Source organism: Populus euphratica, unplaced genomic scaffold (genome assembly GCF_000495115.2).
Source record: "Populus euphratica unplaced genomic scaffold, PopEup_1.0 scaffold3.1, whole genome shotgun sequence".
Classification (NCBI taxonomy): Eukaryota; Viridiplantae; Streptophyta; class Magnoliopsida; order Malpighiales; family Salicaceae; genus Populus; species Populus euphratica.
In genome coordinates, this window is record NW_011499847.1 from 1,851,160 (window position 1) to 1,872,697 (window position 21,538).

General features: G+C 34.4%; 2 protein-coding genes, 1 long non-coding RNA gene and 1 pseudogene across 3 annotated transcripts in view; 1 reads left to right on the top strand and 3 right to left on the bottom strand.

Moving 5' to 3' along the window:
- Positions 1–720, bottom strand: part of LOC105141015 (uncharacterized) — a 9,172-nt gene extending 8,452 nt beyond the window's left edge. The window contains exon 1 of the long non-coding RNA XR_845287.1: positions 669–720. This is a non-coding gene — a long non-coding RNA (uncharacterized LOC105141015). The remainder of the gene's footprint in view (positions 1–668) is intronic.
- On the top strand, positions 195–7,440 carry LOC105141004 (anthocyanidin 3-O-glucosyltransferase 2 pseudogene; annotated as a pseudogene).
- Positions 7,441–11,180: 3,740 nt separating this feature from the next.
- On the bottom strand, positions 11,181–12,678 carry LOC105141021 (actin-depolymerizing factor 5). The gene is made up of 3 exons (XM_011048091.1): positions 12,623–12,678; positions 12,266–12,525; positions 11,181–11,536 (listed from the first exon to the last, which is right to left on the bottom strand). Exons 1-3 carry the CDS (start codon positions 12,641–12,643, stop codon positions 11,386–11,388), a joined length of 432 nt encoding a protein of 143 aa, XP_011046393.1. The 5' UTR covers positions 12,644–12,678; the 3' UTR covers positions 11,181–11,385.
- A 3,639-nt stretch (positions 12,679–16,317) lies between these two features.
- RPN10 (regulatory particle non-ATPase 10) lies at positions 16,318–20,053 on the bottom strand. Its single transcript, XM_011048099.1, has 10 exons — positions 19,931–20,053; positions 19,699–19,812; positions 19,503–19,608; positions 18,895–19,009; positions 18,598–18,807; positions 17,939–18,236; positions 17,676–17,799; positions 16,955–17,058; positions 16,792–16,860; positions 16,318–16,668 (listed from the first exon to the last, which is right to left on the bottom strand). Exons 1-10 carry the CDS (start codon positions 19,940–19,942, stop codon positions 16,621–16,623), a joined length of 1,200 nt encoding a protein of 399 aa, XP_011046401.1. The 5' UTR covers positions 19,943–20,053; the 3' UTR covers positions 16,318–16,620.
- Between the last annotated feature and the right edge of the window lie 1,485 nt (positions 20,054–21,538).

Consider the following 21,538-nt stretch of genomic DNA (forward strand, 5'->3'; position numbering starts at 1 on the left):
AATAAAAATCATTTCTTTTTATTTTTTTTTTAAAAATTTGTAAAAGGTGGTACCGACAGTGAACGCAACGACACTACCTGGCTATTCATGCAGCTGCCAACTAGTCAACGTTGCAGCTGCCAGCTGCCCTTATATAATGGCTTAATTGCAGAGAAGTCCTCGCAAGTCTACTGTAAAGAAGGTAATCATTTCTTGCTTGCAGCATCAAAGTTTTAAGACAAGAATAGAGAGAAAAACAACATTGAAATCTTGTATATTTTTAGGTGTTTTTCCTTAAAGAAAGATGGAGAGAGATAGAGTCATTTATAATTTGGGCTCCTCTATGATGAAATATCTTTACCATCTTACTTGTGGAAGTTCAACCATGTAAATCTTTGTGTTGCTTTGTGTGCATGACCCTTTCTTTCCATTGTCCATTTCTTCGTAGTCTGCTACCTGTTTACTTGTTGTGACTCAACACGATCCAATGTCAAGCTGCATAACACCAATCAAACACGCAGAAAAAAAAATGCATGTTGCCGTCTTTGCATTCCCTTTTGGTTCTCATGCTCTCTCTCTCATTGATCTGGTGCTGAAGTTAGCGAGGGCTGCCCAGGAAACGAGATTTTCCTTTCTTAACACCGAAAAATCCAACAACTCGATCTTCTTAGCATCAAGAACCAACCTACCTGATAACATCAAAGCCTACAATGTAGCGGATGGCGTGCCGCTGAATCATGTTTTCTCTGGAGATCCAAAAGAAAGAGTCGAGCTATTCATAAAGGAAACGCCGGAGAATTTTCAGACGGCAATGGACATGGCAGTGGCGGAAACTGGCCAAAAAATAAGTTGCTTGCTAACAGATGCGTTCTTGTCCTTTGCTGGATCAATCGCTGAGAACTTGAGCATTCCTTGGATTCCTGTTTGGACCCCAGTGCCTCATTCCCTCTCTGCACATATTTATACCGATATGATTCGCCAACGCTACGCCAATTCTCTTATTCATGATGGCAGCAATAGTGGCAGAGATGGCAGCGATGTAGAGCTTGAAGACCAAACTTTGGAAGTTCCAGGATTATCTGAATTTCGCGTTGCAGATCTGCCTGCTGAAGTGTTACCAAGAGATGCACAAGAAACACTCTTTTCTTGCATGTTAGGTCAAATTAGACACATGTTGCCAAAAGTAGATACTCTAGTTCTGAACTTTTACCAAGAGCTCTACTCTGAACCCCTCTTAAATGATCTCAAATCCAAGTTTTCGAACTTGCTTAACGTCGGCTTTATTAGCCTATCCATGCCACCACCATCGTTGCCACCTTCAACTGAAGATGCTACAGGTTGTCTATCATGGTTGGATAGTCAAAAGGCTAAGTCTGTGGGGTTTATCAGCTTTGGAACTGTAGTGAATATCCCTCATAGTGAGATAGAAGAGCTAGCAGAGGCTCTAGAAGTTTGTAGAATTCCATTCCTTTGGTCTCTTAGGGACAACATGAGAGATTGCTTGCCGAATGGGTTCCTAGACAGGACTATCACGCATGGAAAGGTGGTTCCATGGGCACCTCAGATTCAAGTATTGGGACATAGCTCAATTGGTGTGCACATGACACATTGTGGAGCTAATTCTGTGTATGAGAGTATTGCAAATGGGGTTCCAATGATCTGTAGACCATTCTTTGCGGATAATAAGTTGAATGCAAGATTAATAGCGGACGATTGGAGAGTTGGTGTGAGAATTGACGGGGGTGTTTTCACAAAGACTGGAGTTGCCAAGAGCTTGGACCTCATCTTGGAACGTGAACAAGGGAGAACAATTCGGAGCAGAGTCCAAGCCCTTAAAGAGCTTGTATTGAAGGCATCTGCACCTGGTGGCCGTGCTACACAAGATTTCAAGACTTTGGTGGAAAAGATCACATCGGTGTAACGCATCTTGTATGGTAAATTTGAAAACATTAACGTGGAAGGCATTTGAGAGTGTTAAATGTAATTTGTAATGTTCAATATCTTCTATTATTAGCTTTTATTGTTCTTGTTCTGTTGGTCTTCTTTAGATTCTAGAAGTCTAGGTGTTGCCCTTGTTATGTAATCTTTTCCTCTTCTTTGTATTCTGTAAGTGAATAATAAGATTGCTTCTGGTATTGAGCTGCAGCTTTATGATTTATCCTTCAAATCCACTTTCTTCTTTGTTTTCGCTTCTATTTCCAACAAATTTGGTATCAAAGCATTTGGTTTCTTTTATGGCTTCTTTTTCTAGTATTTCTATCTTCTCCTATACAACTACGCAGATTCCCATCTTTAATGGAGAACATAACGAATACCGAAGTTCTCATATGGAGACTACTTCATTTCAAAAGATGAAGATTTATGGATATTAGTAGATGAGGGGTTTGCAGAACTATCCCAGGAAGAATTTTTTACTTTCTGGCCAGAAGAAGACACAAAGGACTACAAGCAGAATGTGCACAGGAATGCAACTGCCTTGAGAATAATATAATAGGGAGTAAGCAAATCCATTTATCCTAGGATCTTCTCTATTAAGAAGGCAAGATAAGCATAAGAGATTGAAAAATGAATTCTAGGGCTCTTAGAAAGCCAAAGCCATTTGACTGCAAAATTATAAAGAAAATTTGAAAATCTTACAATAAAGGATAGTAAGTTGGTTAAAGACTTCTCTTCTAAAACTACTAAAATTATTAATCAAATCAAAAGTTGTGTAGAAGATATTTTTGATAAAAGAGGTGTAGAGAAGATTCTCATAAGTTTATCATAAAAATTTGAACATATAGTTATTGTTATTGAAGAAACAAAAGATTTGTCAACACTTTCAATTCATGAATTAATGGGATCTCTTAAAGTGCATGAACAAAGAATGAACTAGTATAACAAGTCACCAATGGAACATGCTTTTCAGATCAAAGCCAATTTTTCTGACAGGAGGGGAGCAAGTTTTCATCATTATTAGAGGGGAGGAAGAATATTTTTCAAAAGAGACTCATATGGAAGAGCATGTGAAAGTCAAAATCGTAACAAAAGCAAAAGTAAGAGCAGAGGAAAAGGAAGTGTGAATTTTCAACCAAGAGTAGACAACAATTCTTATTGCTCTATTTGCAAGAGAACTAGTCATGAAACTCGGGATTGTTTTTTCAAGTGTACTACATGTAAAAATTCCACTCATTTTGTTAGAAACTACTAGCACAAAGAAAAAAAAATGGTTATGGAGAGAACAATATGATAAATTTTTCAAAGGAAGAAGATCGACTGTTCTATTTCTACATGAATGCAAAACATAAAGAAAATGAAATCTGGTATCTTGATAGTGGTTTTAGTCATCATATTATTGTTGATCGCTCATGTTTTGAAGTTCTTAATGAATAGTTTTTTTTCTCGTGTTGAACTTGACGACAATAAAAGAGTGGAAATCAAAGGAATAAGTAATGTTGCAATCCACTCAAATAAAGGTAATAAAAAATATATTCATGATGTGTTTTACTCTTATAACACTGGTCATAATCTATTAAGTGGGGGACAAATGATGAGAAGAGGCTATAAACTGATTTTTGATGATGCTTAGTGTGAGATTTCTTATAAGAACACAAATAAAAAAGTAGTAGTGGTCAAGATGAGTTCTAACAATATATTTCCTTTTAATATGAAATCACTCCATAATATTGCTATAAGAAGTGAGCATCTTAATGATTCTTAACTTTGGCATTTAAGATACAAGTGTTTAAATTACAATGACTTGCAGCTACTAAAAAAGAAAAATATAGTTTCTGGCTTGCCTTCAATCCAGAACCAAATTAGGATTTGTGAAGATGTGTGTATTGAAAAATGCATTATTTTCCCTTCCCAAAGACTGTCTGGAGAGCCAAAGCACAGCTTGAACTAGTTCATGCAGATATTTATGGCCTTACGCGAACTTCATCTTTGAATAATTAAAGATATTTCTTACTCCTTGTTGATAATTATTCTGAAAATTCAGATTTACTTTTTTTAATAACAAATCATATGTTTTCCCTGTTTTTCTATAATTCAAAGCTCTTGCAAAAAAGCAAAGTGGATTCCAAATGAGACTTTAAGAACAGACCGTGGAAGAGAGTTTATTTATAAGCCTTTTCTTAATTGCTGCAAAGAGAATGACATTCAAAGGAAACTTACAGTCAAGCATACACCTCAACATAATAGAGTTGTAGAAAGGAAGATTAGAACTATTGAAGAAATGGCAAAAAGCATGCTAAAAGGGAAAGGACTTCCTAATAAATTTTAGGCAGAAGCTGTCAATACTACAACATACATTCTCAATTGATCTCTAATAAAGATAGTCAGAAATCAAACTCTATTTCAAGCATGACACAAAAGAAACCTGATGTCATCCATCTTAAAGTTTTTGGGAGCATTGCTTATGCTCTTGTTCCTTCTTAAAGCATAGACACGTTTGATGAGAAAAGGGGAGAAGCTTATCTTTATTAGCTATAATGATGAATCAAAGAGGTTTTTGACTTTTCGATCCTAAAAAGGATCAGTTATTGCTATCCAGAGATGTTATTTTTTTATGACTGTACTGCTTGGAAATGGAAAGATTCTATCAATCCTGAAACAAAAATTCTAGACTTACTTCAAGCTCATTTCCAATTCTCAAATCAGAATTGGTTCAATTTCATATAATGGAGGAGGCTTATTAAATTTTGTTGATGAATCAGTCTTAGAAACTCTTTCTAAGAGAGTTCATTCATTAATTGACATATAGAACTCTTGTCATGTTGCCTTTTTTTTCAGGTGAACCTTATAATTTTAAAGAAGTAGTAAGAAAAAAAAAATGAAGAAAAGTTGTGAATGAAAAGATGACAAGTATAAAAAAGAATCAGACATGGAAGCTGGTTGATCTGCCAAAAAAGAAGAAAATAATAGGATTAAAATGGGTATTCAATATTAAACACAATGAAGATAACAACATTCAGAAGCATAAGGCTAGAATTGTTACTAAAGGCTATTTTCAATAGCCTAGAATTGATTTTACATAAACCTTTGCACTTGTTACAAGAATATAAACTATTAGAATTATTCTTACTTTATCTATACAACTTCAATTGCAGGTGTTTCAACTTGATATTAAGTCAGTGTTTTTTAATGACGAATTAAAAGAAGAAGAAGATAAAGTGATGCAAATCTCGTGATCACGTAGTCACATAACCCACACACAGAGACATCAATTCCTAGAAAGCCAAGTAAATCAAGTTTGATAGGAGTGTGATACAAAGATAACTTGTATCTAGGCACCAGTACTATTAAAAATAGAGACCCCTACCTAACGAATATTGATTCATGGACGAGAAGTATAAGGATGATGCCACGAAGACAGTTGTTCTTCGATAAGTCATTTTTTAGTTCTTTAGAGAACCATGAAAGGGAGATTATCTCACTAACACACACACAAAAAAAGTACAGCAAACAAGAAGTTTTATTAATCTGAATTGTCTAACCTTACATGTGTGGTTATGCCTCTATTTATACTGACTTTAGACTTAAAAAAACCCTAATGGACCCCTCTTAGGTGGACTTATTTGAAGTGCACTTACAATTAATCCAAATAAGTAATAATAACCCAAAGACTAAGAAGAAAATAATAAAAATAATAAAAATCCAAAAATTATCATCCTAAATATGTTAGAATCAGATTTGTCACCATTAAGAAGTTCCAAATAGACTATAAATCTAAGCTGAAGGTAGAATTTATTCTGAAGTTTTATTTCCTTTTATAGCTAAGATGAATAAGGAATCCTTGTAAGAAAAAGATTCTGAAATAATTATGAATCATTGCCATGCTTGGAAACTATGTTGCAGCCCATTAAATATCTTTGTAAAATTAGTATATTTCTAAAATAAGCTGCCACATCCTTTTAGAAAAAAATCCACGCCAAATAGAAAGATCACAAGTTAAAAGGAAGTAAACAACAAAATTCATATAACCTATGTTGACCCGTATTAAGATGCCTTTTCAAACTCCGATTGACCGAAAATATTAACCCAAGGTAGGACAACATGTCAGGAGACTCCATATAAAATTTTAGCTCGATCCAATAGTCTGATTGAGAATTATAACTTTTACCATAAAACTGGATAATTGCACATTATAAAGCTACAAACTTTATAAAGCTCTTTATGGATTAAAATAGGCCCCAAGAGAATGGAATCATAAAATTAATCTTTATCTTCATCATAATGGTTTCAACAAAAATCAATTTGAACCATCACTCTATATAAAGAAGAAAGGAGAAGATTTTCTAATAGTTTGTCTCTATGTTGATGATTTGATTTATGCAGGAACAAGTAAAGATATGGTTGCAAAATTCAAAACTACTATGATGAAAGAATTTGAAATGTCAGATCTTGGCTTAATGAGATAATTTTTTAGCATTCAAGTGAAGTAATCTTTAAGGAAAATTTTTATTTCCTAAGAAAAGTATGTTACAAATCTCTTAAAGAAATTCAAAATGTCAAAATGTAAACCACTAGAATTTCAAATGGCAACAAATGAGAAATTATTACACGATGATGAAGCAGCAAAGATTGATTCAAAATATTTCAAAATTCAAGACCTCTTATACTTTATTTTGTCAACATTATCTCTAGATTTATGGAGAATCCTAACAACCTTAATCTTATAGTAGCTAAGAGGATCTTGCAATATCTTCAAGGAACTAAGAATCATAGTATTTTGTATAAACAGCAAAATAAAAACAAGTTAATTGGTTATTCTTACCGTGATTGGACATAAAGCTATGATGATAGAAAAAGTATGTCCGGTTATATGTTCTGTCTTGAAACAAATATGATCTTTTAGTGTTCAAAGAAAGAGGATTTTATAGCTTTATTTTTTGCAAAGATAGAATATATTGATACACATGAAGTTGTTTGTCGGTTAGTATGGTTTAGAAGAATTCTTTATGATTTGCAGCAAAATGTTCTTGATCCTATCTCTATATTATGTGATAATATATCAACAATTGCAATGACTAAGAATCCAATTTTTTATGCAAAAATTCAATTTTTTATGCAAGATCAAAACACACAGAGTTGAGGCATCATTTCATTAGAGAGATGCCCAGTAAGAAGGAGATTCAGCAGGAGTTTATCAACACTAATTATCAACTTGCGAACATCCTTACCATGTTATTCGAGTTGAGAAGTTTCAACAATTCAAAGAGTTTTTGAAGATTATAAATTAAGAGGGAGTGTTAAATGTAATTTGTAGTGACAAATGTCTTTTATTGTTAGTTTTATGGCTCTTGTTCTACTGGTTTTCTTTGGATTATGAAAGTCTAAGTGTTTCTAAACTTCATTAATTCAGTCCTTGTTATATATTCTTTTCCTCTTCTCTGTATTTTGTTAAGTGAAAAAACAGAACAAAAGAATAATAAGATTATTTCTGGTATTGAGCTGCAACTCTACCATTTATCCTTCAAATCCTCTTTCTTCTCTGTTTCCGCTTTTATTTCCAACAGAAAGAACATTTGATCATTAGAATCGGTGGATTGAGTTTTGAAATATCCAATCTGCCAACAATGAAAAAATGCAAAATTATTGTCGTGAAATGACAGCATTTGTTCCGGATTTGTGTTACAGTTAAAGAAGGTATATATGGAAATTTCATAGGGAGTCTGCGTATACAGAAACTGTGTACGGAAACCCTATAAATCATTTTGGATAAAGCATTTTGAGATCAATGCCTTCAAAATTATCCGAAGGTCAACATGACATTGTTTGGTATTCCAAAGTCGTGTGGGTGTTTGATTTTCCTACAGGAATTTGAGGAGTTAGTTCAACTACTCGATGAAACAGTTGAATGCATTAATTGATACTGATACACGCGAGCTTGATGGATCTACCATGGACCCAAAAGCCACATGTTGCCGCTGATCTATTGCCTTCTGCAGTAGAATTAACTCCATGCTACTGCATGAAGTAATTGTTGTACGAATTTCCAACAAATTCGTGCAAGGAATGAGAAGCTAAGAATTAATGAACAGTAAAATAACATCACAGTAGCTAGCTAAAAGAAAACCCACTCTAACTTTTCACTGCTCTACCCTCCCTTCCAGCGGACACTGCGCCATTGCCCAGGGAACTGTAGTTTGTTTTTTCTTTATTATTAATATATAATTTCATCATCGAGTTTTATTTTTATTTTTTTACGATTTGATGCTCACAAGTTAATTATGTTTGCATGGCTTTTTATGTAAGGCTTTTTTTTTTTTTTGCTTGCTCTTCAATGTGTAAAGTGTTTAAAAAATATTCTGATATTAAATTAAAAATCAATATTTTAAAATAAAATTTTAAGTTATATTTTAAATCAGCACTCGAGAAGGATCAACTGATCTTACATTTATTACAAAGAGTGACATGTTCGCAAATCCAGTTGCACCAACAAAACACCAAGAATGTTAATCACCTCTGCGGACGTGCATTTTTCCTTGCTGTGGATTCTCATGTAAGCTTGCGGGCTGATGATGTTTGGAACAGGTAAGGACATGGAACGTGGCAAGATGAGTTTTAATTAATGACATTGAATTCTGTGGGGCATTATAAGCTGGGTCGTGGGATCGACTGGTTGATTAGGGTTTCATGCGGTAACATGAAGGTTGGGCTTTCATGGAGTGGTGATCAATCTGGGAACTTGAATATTGGAGGAGTTAAGGAATGTGAAGGGTTCTGGGTTGGAAATAATTTTAGTGATGATGAGATATAAATTTCATGTTGATATGCTTTATTAATTGATTAATGATTGAATTGGTGATCGGGCTGCACTTTGGACACCTTCTTGAGGTCAAGGTTTGGATCCTGTGCCTAGACTTTTGGACCGGAAAATAAAATTGGTAATCGGGCCCATTATAGGATTGGGCCTGTTCAATCCACCTGAATAACTTGCCGAGCTTGACAATTGCCAGGCTCTCTCTGAATGCTTATTAATAAAATTGGTGATCGTACATTTTATTGTTGGATTTGGCCACATAGATTAAATCAAAGTATAAGTCATAGAGCTATAAAAATCTAAATTAGTTTAAACAATTAAATTTTCATGGAGCGGTCAACATGTAAGTCTATATTGAATAATCCTCTCGTAAATCTAGAGATTTACTCCAAATAAACTATCATGTCTATGATAAATCATAAATATTTATAATTAAACTACGTAGAATTTTACTCACATTGAGTAAAGTATTTGCTAGAGTAAAAGAAAATGTTAAACTGTATGGTAAAAAAACAATTAAATAAATTAAAAGTTGATAAAGAAAACATGTGACAAATAAAATGTGTTGAAAACAAGTAGATTATGCAATGAAAAAAGCATACGATAGAACATATAACGGAATCAATGAAGTTACAAAAAGTATATTAAAACTGAAAACAATAAACTTATAAAAAGTATATTGTAAGAAAAATAAATTACTACAAACTTGAGAAATTTTGCATTGAAATTAATCATTATATCGATAATAACAATAACACTAACAATAATAATAATTTAGCTATTTATACCATTCTAAGACCTAAAACATAAATAAAAAGGGGAAAAGATTATTGACTTGGAAATCAATCTCTAACTAGAAAAAAATACTAAATGTGATAAACATTAATGTTTAAATCCGAGAAGGAAACAAGAATCCTAAATAAAATAAAACTTTTAAATCCCTTACAAAAGAATAAAAAGAAAATCTTAAACTATATAATTTATAAAGTCTTTTAGAATAATCTTAATGTAAATTTTCTCAAATCCAAATTTGAAAAGTGCAGAACGACCATATATATATATTATATGTATATATATATTGCGACGTAGTCATCTTAAATATCAGCCATATCAATTGCCAAGTTCCCATTAGATAAGTACTCATGCACACATATTTATAATTTAAAATATATATTCTAGACATCAACAATTTCGTGACATGAATCACAAATCCAAATGGGCATGTTGACTTGGGTGAGAATGATGACGGTGGTTGTTAAGGGTGATTTTCCCCTTCCATCAAAACTAGGGTAATTGAAATCAAAGTGATGTGAAAAGCACATCATCATTTCTGTAGCCAATCTTGGACGTCATTATAGGCTAAAGATAGAGTTAATTGCGAGGATGAAAACTCCTCCACATGGTAGAAATTATATGGAGTTGGGTGCCTGATCAGAATGATTTGAGTTTGTTGTGGCTGTGGCCCATGACATCAATTCTCTTCTTAATTAATTTGTAGCCCCTAGGTTCCATGTTGCAGAACCTTTATAGAGGTGGTTATTGAGACTTGGGTCTTTACGTGATTATGCCTGTACTCTTGGGAACCCAGAAATCACTGCCTGCCAAGTTGATAGAAATCTGAAATCGCAACTTACATTGACCATGGCATGGCTGGTCAAGTGTAAATATCTCATCTTCTTCTTCATCAAGACGATAATTAATTGTTTTAAAAGAGTGTTATTTAACAAGTACTTAGTTAGCATGCCCAAGACCACCACTCGCTGGAGTGTCCTTCGTCTTCGTCATGGTGGAGGTGTCACATCTTCATCAAACTATTAACAATCATGTTTTTGGTTCTTATCACCTCTATACGTTTTTATCTGTATGTTTTGTTTCCATGACTTTTGCCCTTTTCTCTGGCACCTTCAAATTAAGTCAAAAGGAGTTCACGCTATGATTACCTCATGTTATATCGGACAAGTACTGACTGCCTACAAAATCCGATGAGATACGGGGAGTCATGCGATGGAAAAGAGTTCACCTTCAAATTAGCAGTATAAGAAAAGGTAGCCGGTAACAGTTTTGATCCATGAAAATCTGTTTCAAGACAGTAAAATCCAAATCAAGTTCACTTAACAGGCCAAACAGATCTAACTCAAACTTGAATCCAGTGCTGCGATTGCCAAACAATCAATAATGGAGTCCTAATATGCTAAACAGAGAATGGTGAATCTAAATTTGTTCACTTACACTGCAAGAGCACCATTAAACAAAATAATTGACTCACAACCAGTCTGATCCAAATTGTTTTACTTGAACTCGGTCTATCAAACCTTATTTTTAATGCAAATTCAGATGTATTAAATTAATCACGAACTCACAACTGTCATGCTGTTTTAATGGGAGTAGAAGTAGTGTTGAGGCATATTATAATCACACTAATTTATGCCTTCTGGCCTTTCCATGTTAAAAGAGATTGGATCCAAAGGTTCTTGTCGTCAAACTTATAAGCACCCACATGACACATAAGTGTTATTACAATTTAGAACATCAACTTACATTTGTGCCAAAAATCTGAAACATAAAGGTAGAGAAGTCACAACAAGAAATTAAGCACATCGGGCTGGAGTTATTAAATAAGGTAAGATGGCAGTACATAATTTATCTAATCCTAATCATAGTTATTTGGCTCGGTCCCTAATCAAATCAAACCCCATCTCAGTTGGGTCGGTTGCTTGGAGTTCATAGTGGATGCCTTCAAGCACTCTCCTTAATCCATCCTTGGAAGTTGCATAAAGCATTTTTGCTCTGATTCTTGATGCTGTTGGAGCCCTGAAATTAATCCAAATTCACTAGATTCGTTAGCAACCCAATAATTGTCATGTGAATTGAGAAAAGTATAAATAATGGGATATTTCACATCATTACACATATATTATGCTTCCAGAAAACCCAACCCTTTTATCTACATGTGAGACTCAAGTCACCATTAATGACAACATACCTGTGGAGGAGACGGCGTTGATCATCAACCCACTTTCTTCTAAAACTCTGAAAGTTCCCTACTGATTAATCAAAATCAAAATAATTGTCCCTCCCTAGCTAGTATTATTGCCAACATTGACTTGCCACATTTTTCTACGTTCAAATTTGAGAATAACGATCCACGTTAGTCATTGTTAATCATTTCTTAACATGGTAAGGCAACAGTTTTTTTCTTAATAACTGGTATATATATGCTCTCATTGTTAATCATTTCTTAACATGGCAAGGCAACAGTTCAGATCCAAGCCTTGCTCTTTTTTCTTAATAACTGGTATATATATGCTCATAGTTGTATTCTTTTCTGACATAAAATGGGGACCTATTGTTACCTATTTGGGTGCGAGGAGGAAGCAAGACTCTTAAAATACTCAGTAATTGTTTGTGTGTGTGATTGACAAGGGGCAAAAAAGTGGCTCATGTCAATCCTATTGTGAAAAGGGGCAAAAAAGTGGCTCATGTTGATCCTACTGTGATGATAATTCATAAACAAAGAGTCTACAGAAGAAGGGGACGGACCATGCAATGAAGAAGATCTTGCTCTTCCGGCAATTATCAACAGTGACAAAATCGAAATCAAACACAGCATATCTGCAATCATCACCCGGTAATGAAGCAGCAAGATCAGCATAGCTCTCACCAGGGCCACCAACCTTGTCCACGGTGACCAACCTTGACTTCTCATCAATCTTGAACACTATGTACCTATGAACTCTCTTCCATTTCATTTGATGAAATGAATTCTTGCACTCATCAGTCACCCACATGCCAGTTGTTGCCTGTCATTACCATGTATACAAAACAAAGACACGGATATATGTTAGGAACATTAACATCTTACAGTAAGGAGTATAAGAGGAGGAGATGTTGCTATACCATCTTGAAAGCCATCGCCATTGCTGCTGAACTGGAGGAGAAGTGCGAGTGATGTTTTCTTGCGGGGGTGTGGGTTTAGGCATGTGGCATTGGTCTTTATATAAAGATGTTGCTATAGAATTGCCACTAGTATTCGAAAATATTACAAATCTATCCATATACTAGATCTATTTATATGTTCGATGACCAAATTATTCTCCATATATATTTTTATGATTGGTTTTTTTTAATCAATAATTATTTTTAATTTAACCATTTTTATTCATTTTACTTAGACTATGGAATTAGAATGATATAAAAAATGTGCTTTTAAAATCTTTTGAAAATGAGATTTAATCTTAGTTATCCTTATAAATTAATCTAAAAATATACATGAAGAAAATTCATTTAATTGACCCAATATGGTAATTCCAACATAATATTTGAAAAAAATGGCATAATTTTGGAAGTCGGTCCAGGGTAATTTTTAGTTGGCACCCTTAAATTTCTTTGTCCTTTTACTATCTATAGCTAACAAACAACTCATTATTGAAGCGGTTTAAACCGGGAGTTACTTGGATAATAATCCAAAACCTTCATTTAATAAAAACTTTTAAAAATAAATAAATTATATTTGCCAATATATTTTGTAAAATAAAGATTGGATCCGCTTAAAAGAGGCTTCAAGTATAAAATGAAATTTTTTCGAAGTTTTATTTGTAGATATACATAAAAAAATATTTCTTAAAATTTTTAAAATACTTTATGTATAGTCTTGTCCAAGACTTTCATTCACCCTAAACCAACTCTGCACTATATATTAGTTGAATTGATTTGGAATTGTCAAAAAAAAAATCCCCTATTTCTTTTTAAAAAAAATAAAAAAATCTTACCCTACGATTGTATTTTAGACAAGTTTTGGTTATTCTCTTAAAATATTAGAGATAAGATAATATATTTTTATGTAATACATGTTTTAAAATAATAAAAATTATGTGGATATAAATTTATTTTATATCTGTCTCTTCAACCAAATATAATTTTATTCTTATTATCTTTATTTATTTATTTTAGAGTAACAAAACACTATCTTAATATAATATAAAACATTTTTCTCTTAAAAAAATAAAAAATAGCATGAAATAGTTACAATTTAGTCCATGTCCAGCTACCAGTATTGTAATCAAGTCCCTTATTTACCTTATATAAAAATAAGGATGATGCAACTACGAATGTGTGTTGATGGATGATGCTTTGTGAATCCTAAACAAACATGAAATAGATTTTTTATATAGTTTTCCAGTTCAAAGATCCCTTAGATATTATTACCTGTAATACATAGATTGAGTAAACAAATAATCTTGTAATACATAGATTGAGTAAACAAATAATTAATTGCTTATTCCTAAACATTCTTAACGTGAAAAGAGATTACTTATAGAACATTTATATATAGAAATTAATCAGATTAATTCGAAAAGAGATTACTTATATTCCATCAATGGAATAATCAAATAATTGCCTCGAGCAAAGTTGGTTTAACATTGAAAGTTGAATGAAGAGAATTTACTATGCAGATCCAAGGTTTATTTTACCTGAGATCCCAGCACTGTGAAAACATTTTATTTGGTAATTGAATAATTATTTTTTTTCTTGATGTGCGGTGGAGGGCGTAGCTACTGGACTGGCTTGGGACTGATTTAAAAAAAAAATTGTTTGGATTATCAAATCAACTGGGATTAATTATTATTATTATTATTATTTAGAGTTGATCTAACCATTTGAAACGAGTTTGTCAATCAAGTTTTATCTTCTTTTTTTTATTATTCATTTAAAATCCTATTAGAATCTGAATTTAGATTATGAATTTTTCAAATCAATTTATCGGACTAGGCTGATTAAACATCTATGGTGAAGGGATTATTTGGCAAAAAAATTGAAAATTGTGACCTTCGTTGGGCTTGCTGTAAAAGTGAAGGAGCATAGCTACAATTAACCAGGTGCGTTGTTCACCAACTTGCTCAATTACATGACCATTTCCAAGTTACATAAACTAAGCATGTACTTCTATTTTATTTTATTTTTGCTGAAATAGGGTCTTAAAGCCCAAGAATCCATTAAAACGAGGATAAATAAACCATATCAGATCATAATATAAGATCGAAAATAGACCCTCAAACAGGTTAATTAATTAATAGAAACTCCCAGTTCAAAAGATTTTTCATCAAACTAAAATTAGCTAACCGGTTCGCTGGCGACTTAGCCTGCAAAAAGACATGAGATATGGTTACTTCTACCATGCTTTACTGCATATGAACATAAGCTATGCGAACAATACGGTGGTCCCAATCTCGGATCACACACCCACATCCCCTTCTCCCTGTCTTCGTGTTCCTCAAACTCTAGTCTTTGCGTGAAAGCAAAGGAGCGAAGAGATGGAGGAAAAGAACCACAGAAAAGACTGTCAAAACTAAAGAGTAAAAGCTTCTTGGTGCATATGAAAGCGTGAAACCATTGACCCTCGGAGGTTTTTCTAACTTGCTTGGTAAATAATAATATTTCCAAGTTATCATCGATCTACCTTGTAATTTAATCCAAGAGTAGCATGAACATTAATTCAAAGTTTCTTTTTTTTTTTTGGTGGTGAAAACTGTGTATGCAAGTTGAAGATTTCATCTCTCCAAGATTTTGAGTTTTCCCACAAGCTTGTCTAACAAAAGTATGGTAGATATGATCAACATTCCAACAAATCATCCCATAAAATAGTATAAGCGCATGCTTATCCAAGATTCCAGATAAAGATGGGCTAGTTTGGTATTCGAGACAGTACAAACACTAAAATCTTCCAAAACCGCAAGCAAAAGAAGAAACGGACGTCCACAGGGCGACATGCCCCTCATGGTGTGGCCCTCTTCTGTGGAAATTAGTAACTCTACACGTCCCACAACCAGTGGCCAAGAGTTATTTGTTCATAGAATGTCTGGTCATTACTGCTTACAAGTGTCATGCCATGGAAAAATATGGGGAGGCCACGGTGTGGTTTTGGAATGGTTACTAGCTGTCCCAGCCCCATGAATCCCTCGCTTGGTTCCTGGCTTCTTCTTAATGGAACCACTCAATTTGGCGGAGCACCTAAATCCTTGCACAGGGTTATGAATTCGGCGAATCTCGCAGCCACTCTTGAAAAAGATTGATGGCCCCGCCTAGTGAAATAGAAGATTGACGTGAGTGATTTGGCCGTGTTTTATGTGTTTGGCAAGGCCATCTAAACATCAATGCCTGATGGAAAATATTGAGGAGAAGATGGCCGTTAATGATTGATATAGATAGCTTAGGTAAAGGAGCTAATCTGATATCTCAATTAATTAACTTAAAATTCTCACATCCAGAATAAACCTTTTGTCTAGCTTTTATGCATCTGGCGGTAAAATCACTAATGGCTCATTCCTTGGATGTGATTGGACTAACAAAGAAAAAACCTAGCAGTTTCTGTAGAGGCTTAAAGCCGATAACCGCTCTGCCTCCAGTCTTGCTAACAGCGGCAATGCCTCTTCCCATACAATTTCTGAACAGGGCAATCTGGCTTGTGCTATTGTTTACCCCCTGTCAAAGAGGGATCCAGGCAGACTCTCACCAGATTATTGACCTGGCTGGCGACATTATTTCACACAATCAGGATTGGGGGTGGGAAACGAATGGGGAGAATACAAGTCAGAGTGACATCAATGAAATGACCTAAAGCAGTTTCAATTTTGACATCGAGCCCTTGTTTCCTTCCCAATCAGCAACCATAAAGTGCGCCACTGTATTGCATAACGTTAAAAAGCATAATGACAGCAATTCTAACATCCTACTCCAATATCCAGCCTATTCAAGTGACAATCATTAGAATTGGAAAACGAGTAGTAAATTCAACATGTGTTTCTATCAAGTCTGCTTTTCATTCATTCTCATCAGTGCAATGTGGTTTGTGTCACCAGCAAAGAAGCTTTCTTTCATGAAGACATGTCAAGCACGTTTCACTTGTCATCACTTGGTGGCTTATCTTCATCCTTCTTTTGTCCGGACTGGTAGCAACGAATAAAAAGTCAGACACATGCATTGCAAATGTTTGACATAATGAACAGGCTAAATAAAAAGCATTACTCAATTGAAATGCAGGTTATGTTGTCTGAATTTCATGAACACACCTCAGATTGGCCTTGGAAAGATGCTAGCAGCTCCTTCACTGAGGGATCGTTAGGGTCAACTCCTGGAAGCTGTTAAGAGGAATAAAATGTCAGAAAGAAAACAACATGCGCTGAATGTGATTCATCAAGGAGTTCTTTATAGGCGGGTTCAAAGACTACTTACTGATGCAAGGACAGATGACACAAAAGACTGATCCTCCAGTGCCTTGCTCATGTCTGACTGACTTGATGAATCTTTTGCGGTTTCCTGAATGGACATCTGAAGAGCTGCATGCAAGATATATTCAGTGGATCAAAGCAGGTTTCACCAATTAAATTTGAAAATCATGGCATCAGAACAAAGTTGACAAGTGTTTGAAGCTCTGGCACACAGCATGGCAAGGCTAAAGAAACGTTTAATGTCAATTTCCCTGTAACTAGGGCAAAAATGATATGTGTTTACCTATAAATCTGGAACCTGAAAAAGAAAAATCAATGAACAATCATAAAAAAAAATCATAACTACACAAATACCAGACGAAGTTCCAGAAGAAATGGAATAGTTGCATATTTTTTGGGTGCATTGAAACTTGCTAGTTGATTCAAAATTGAATTGCATGCAAATCCCATAATTGTTGGTTTTTTAATAACGCATTCTCCTTCCTGAATTCTCTTACCCGCAATACAAGTGAAAAACAATCATGAAATACTAAAGTAATATAAAAATCAATGTAAATATATCATACAAGAATCAATCAGAAATCAAATTTAGCTTTGAGCTCCCACCCAAGTGTTCATGTAGCAAATAATACATAGAAGCACTTTTGCATATATGAATTTAGAGAAGCCATAAGCAGAGAGAAATTTGAAGTATCAGCAGGCCTTTTAAATGGAACAGAACTTACCCATAGCCAAATCTTGATCATCATTAGTTGCCTCTGCCATTTCAGAATCACGGACAGAGGGATCGGATGCAGGGTTTTCCATTGACAGTGCAATAGCCTGCTGAAGCAATGCATTCACTTCATCCTATCACCACAACAGTTAATTGTCAAAGCTAAATCGAGAAAACAGAGAGATGCACCAAAACAGAAAGCATAGAGCAAGCTTTGTCCAACAAAAGTACTGACACACAAGTACAAAAGGTATGCTTCAAAATGAAACCAACCATTGGATCAGCAGCACTGCTAGTTGCTTCAGCAGCCTTCTCAACCATTGTTGTATCCTGTGATTTGGATGATGGTTCTTCTCCTTTTTCTTGTCTAGCAGCTTCATCAGCAGCCCTTTTTGCAGCAGCTTCTTGCCTAGCTCTCTCCTCTTCCATAGAAACTCTAAGGGCAAGAGCCAGCTCTGGATCTAAATTAGGATCTACGCCAAAATCAAAGTCACCGCCACCAGCTGCAGCCGCTGCAGCTGCTGCAGCAAAGCCACTTCCTCCTTCCCCATCTCCAGTGAATACAGGTGTGCTGCCAACGTAAGAACAAAAAAATCATATCACTCAAACTACATTGTATACGAGGTAAAATATTATTGATCGGTCCAATATCTTGCGTATCATTATGAGATGAGAAATATCTGATCTAATCATATGCAATTCAGCTGCTTATTATCACTAGTAAACAAATTGTGAGCAGCTCTTCAATTATATGTGACTTACTTCAGTTCTCCAAATCAAATCCACAGTTACAACACATAACATCTCTATTGTAACAAATCACCGTTTCAAATCAGTATATTCTGAACCATTCTGGTAAGGAAACAATAATAAATTTGCACACTTATAACTGTAGCCTCAACTAGTAAAGAAAGGAAGCTAGAGTATCATACTTCATCAGAGCATCAGAAATAGCAGTTCCACCAGGAGGAATGTGAACTATATGGCTACTGTCATTGCTATTGACAGCAGCAAAGAGAGCCTCCAACTTCTCCGGCTTCCCATCCTCTTCTTCACCAAAATCAACAATATCTAGAGATACATTGTTCTTCTTTAATTTCTTCCCTATGGTCTCCAACACTTTCTTGTCATATTTGATAGGACTGGAAAAACATTTAGCAAATAAGACAAACTTAGATCATAAACATAAAAGAACAAGCTAATCGCAGCAAACCAACTAACAAGCTTACCTTCCGGCAAACACTATTATTCTTTGCTGCTGATTTTTGTTTTGACGATGCTTAAGAGCTAGTTGTGCAACCTGAATTCCTGCTGATAGATTCATCTCACCACCCACTTCAAGTCCTAGACAAAAATGAAATTGAACAAAGACTTTAATATCAAATAATTGGTGAAAAATGCAAGAGAATGCTTGTGAATTCAACTGATAAATTATCACCACCCACATTCTTTAGAGTTGGTTTAAGGTGTTTTTCATGTTTAGAAAGATGCTTTGCTATTCTTTGTCTCCTATACACAGTTCTAATCGGTGCAATCTATCAAGTTAGCTACACAATTCTAAACTTTTACCATCACAATAAAAATAAATCAGAATTAGATCATCTCCAATAACCATAAAAGACTCATAATTATCAAAACACATTTACAAAGTAGTGATCTTTGCCATTCACAGTGCATAGAAATTTCGAACTCGATAACATCCAAATAACATAAAAAGTCTAAATTATCAAAACAAAGTAAAACCCACCAATAATTCAATCTAAGAAACAAATCTAAATCCACAATAATTTCAAATAACAATTGAAGGATAAAGGGGCATGGTATAAAATAAACGCACCGTGCATACAAGACAAAATCTTGCCCAGATCACTAGTAAGAGTAGTCAAAACCCGAACTTGTTTGCCGGCCATTGTTAATATCCCGACTGTATTCTCTGGATTCGACTTCAATTACCCAAAAAATCCCAGAGAAATCAAAACCAGATTTATCAAACAAAAAAAAAATGAAACCCGAAAATAAAATCATTAAATTACTTGGGTTTTAGCGCCGCATAAGAGCTTAACAGCATCAGCTTGAGCTTGAAGGCGAGAAGGAGAGTAATCGCCGTTTCGCATCCATTCTGAGTTGTCGATGCATATCATAGTCGCCTAAACATCGCCAAAACCAAACAAAAAAAAAAAGCAAAATTATTTGTTATGTTGAACAAGATAATTGTTAGATTAACAACAAATGACTATTTTTTTAGGGTTTCAACCAATTTATTACCTCGAGAACCATGGTTGTTGTTACTCTCTGTGCTGTGCTTGCGCGAGAAGAAAAATCGGGAGAAAAGCTCCTCCTTCTTTTTTTTTATCGTTTTTTACTTGCTCCCAAGAACTTTAAAACGAAGTTGATGTTTTTCCACTTTACTTTCCCTGAAGCCTTTGTCTAAGAGAAGACGGGATGCAGAGTAGGCCCAAAGGCCTAATGTTGCCTGTGATAGGTCGGAGTTCAAACAATTCGTTAGGCTAAAGAGCCCACTCATAAGGGCCCGATAGACTAGAGATGGCATATCTAGCAACGAGTTTAGGCACGTTAAAAAGTTATAAACCCGACCGTAGGCTGATGCAGGAATCAGCCCCCGGTCTAAGTCAGGTGTTTTTTTTAAATAATTTATAATTAACTTGGTTTTACATGGTTAATTAAGTTAAAATTTTTATTTAATTTGTATTAAAAAAATAAAAAATAATATTTTTTTAGTTTTTTAAAAAAATTAATGAGCCCAAGTTAATTCTGTTGGAGAATAATATAAATGATATCTTAGAATCTTATTTAATTACTTAAATTTTTAGGTTGAAATGTTTTTTTTTTTTGATAAATTCATTACAAAGTTATGTGTCATACCAGATTTTAATAATTTTGATGAAAAACCCTTTTTTTAATTGTATCCACAATGTTGCAAAAAAAATCCGAAATTCTAATTTTAATTGAGAAGAAGACTAAATTAAAAAAAAAAAATAGGTGAAATTTAATTGAATTCATGCTCGGAGGACCACCAGCATTTCTAGTGGGATCATAGGAGACAATTTGAACTTTGCCAGGACAAAGTCCAGAGCTGGATTTTAGTCAATATGCTGTTAGATGGGATCGACGAGGCATAGTTTGCACCTAACTCTTTCTGCTTAGAGTCTAGAATAACTTGTGAAAGAGGATTACAAATCATGGTGGATTTATGGAAACTCCCACCATTTATCCTGGAAATTCTTAACTGTTCTTCACCTCCTTTTTCGTAACTTGCTCTTATGTGCCCCAGAAGCCAAGGCAGGAAAAAACCCCAAAGTTCATTTGTGAATTAAAGGATATGTTACTTGAGGCCTATGTGAGTGTGACCATACGAGGAGCATAATTCTGGATTCCGGCCTGTATGATTTTACATTTAGAAAGGCTTTTGGAAAAGTTTGAATTTTTTTTTATTTATTTCAAATTAATATATTTTTAATATTTTTAAATTATTTTAATATGTTAATATAAAAAATAATTTAAAAAAATATTAACATGTATTTTTATAAAAATTTATTTAAACTCAAGCAGGGACATGGAGCAGCGTTTCCCATTATGAACAGGAATAAGGGGAAAATAGACCTGAAGAACGTTCTTTTCCTTGTACAATACTATCACCAGGCATTTGGTGCTCTCTGTTTATCAGAACAAACATAAGAAAAGCTAGAAGCATCAGACAAATGCAAGGTACAAGTCCACGGTTGAAAACCATAGCTGCCGATTGCCTTCAGAACCACTAGATCCATGCACAGTCTAAAAGCATCAGAGAGAACACTTATCAAGAGTTTACACCCCAGTAATGAAACATGCCACTATAACATGCTTTAAGACAAC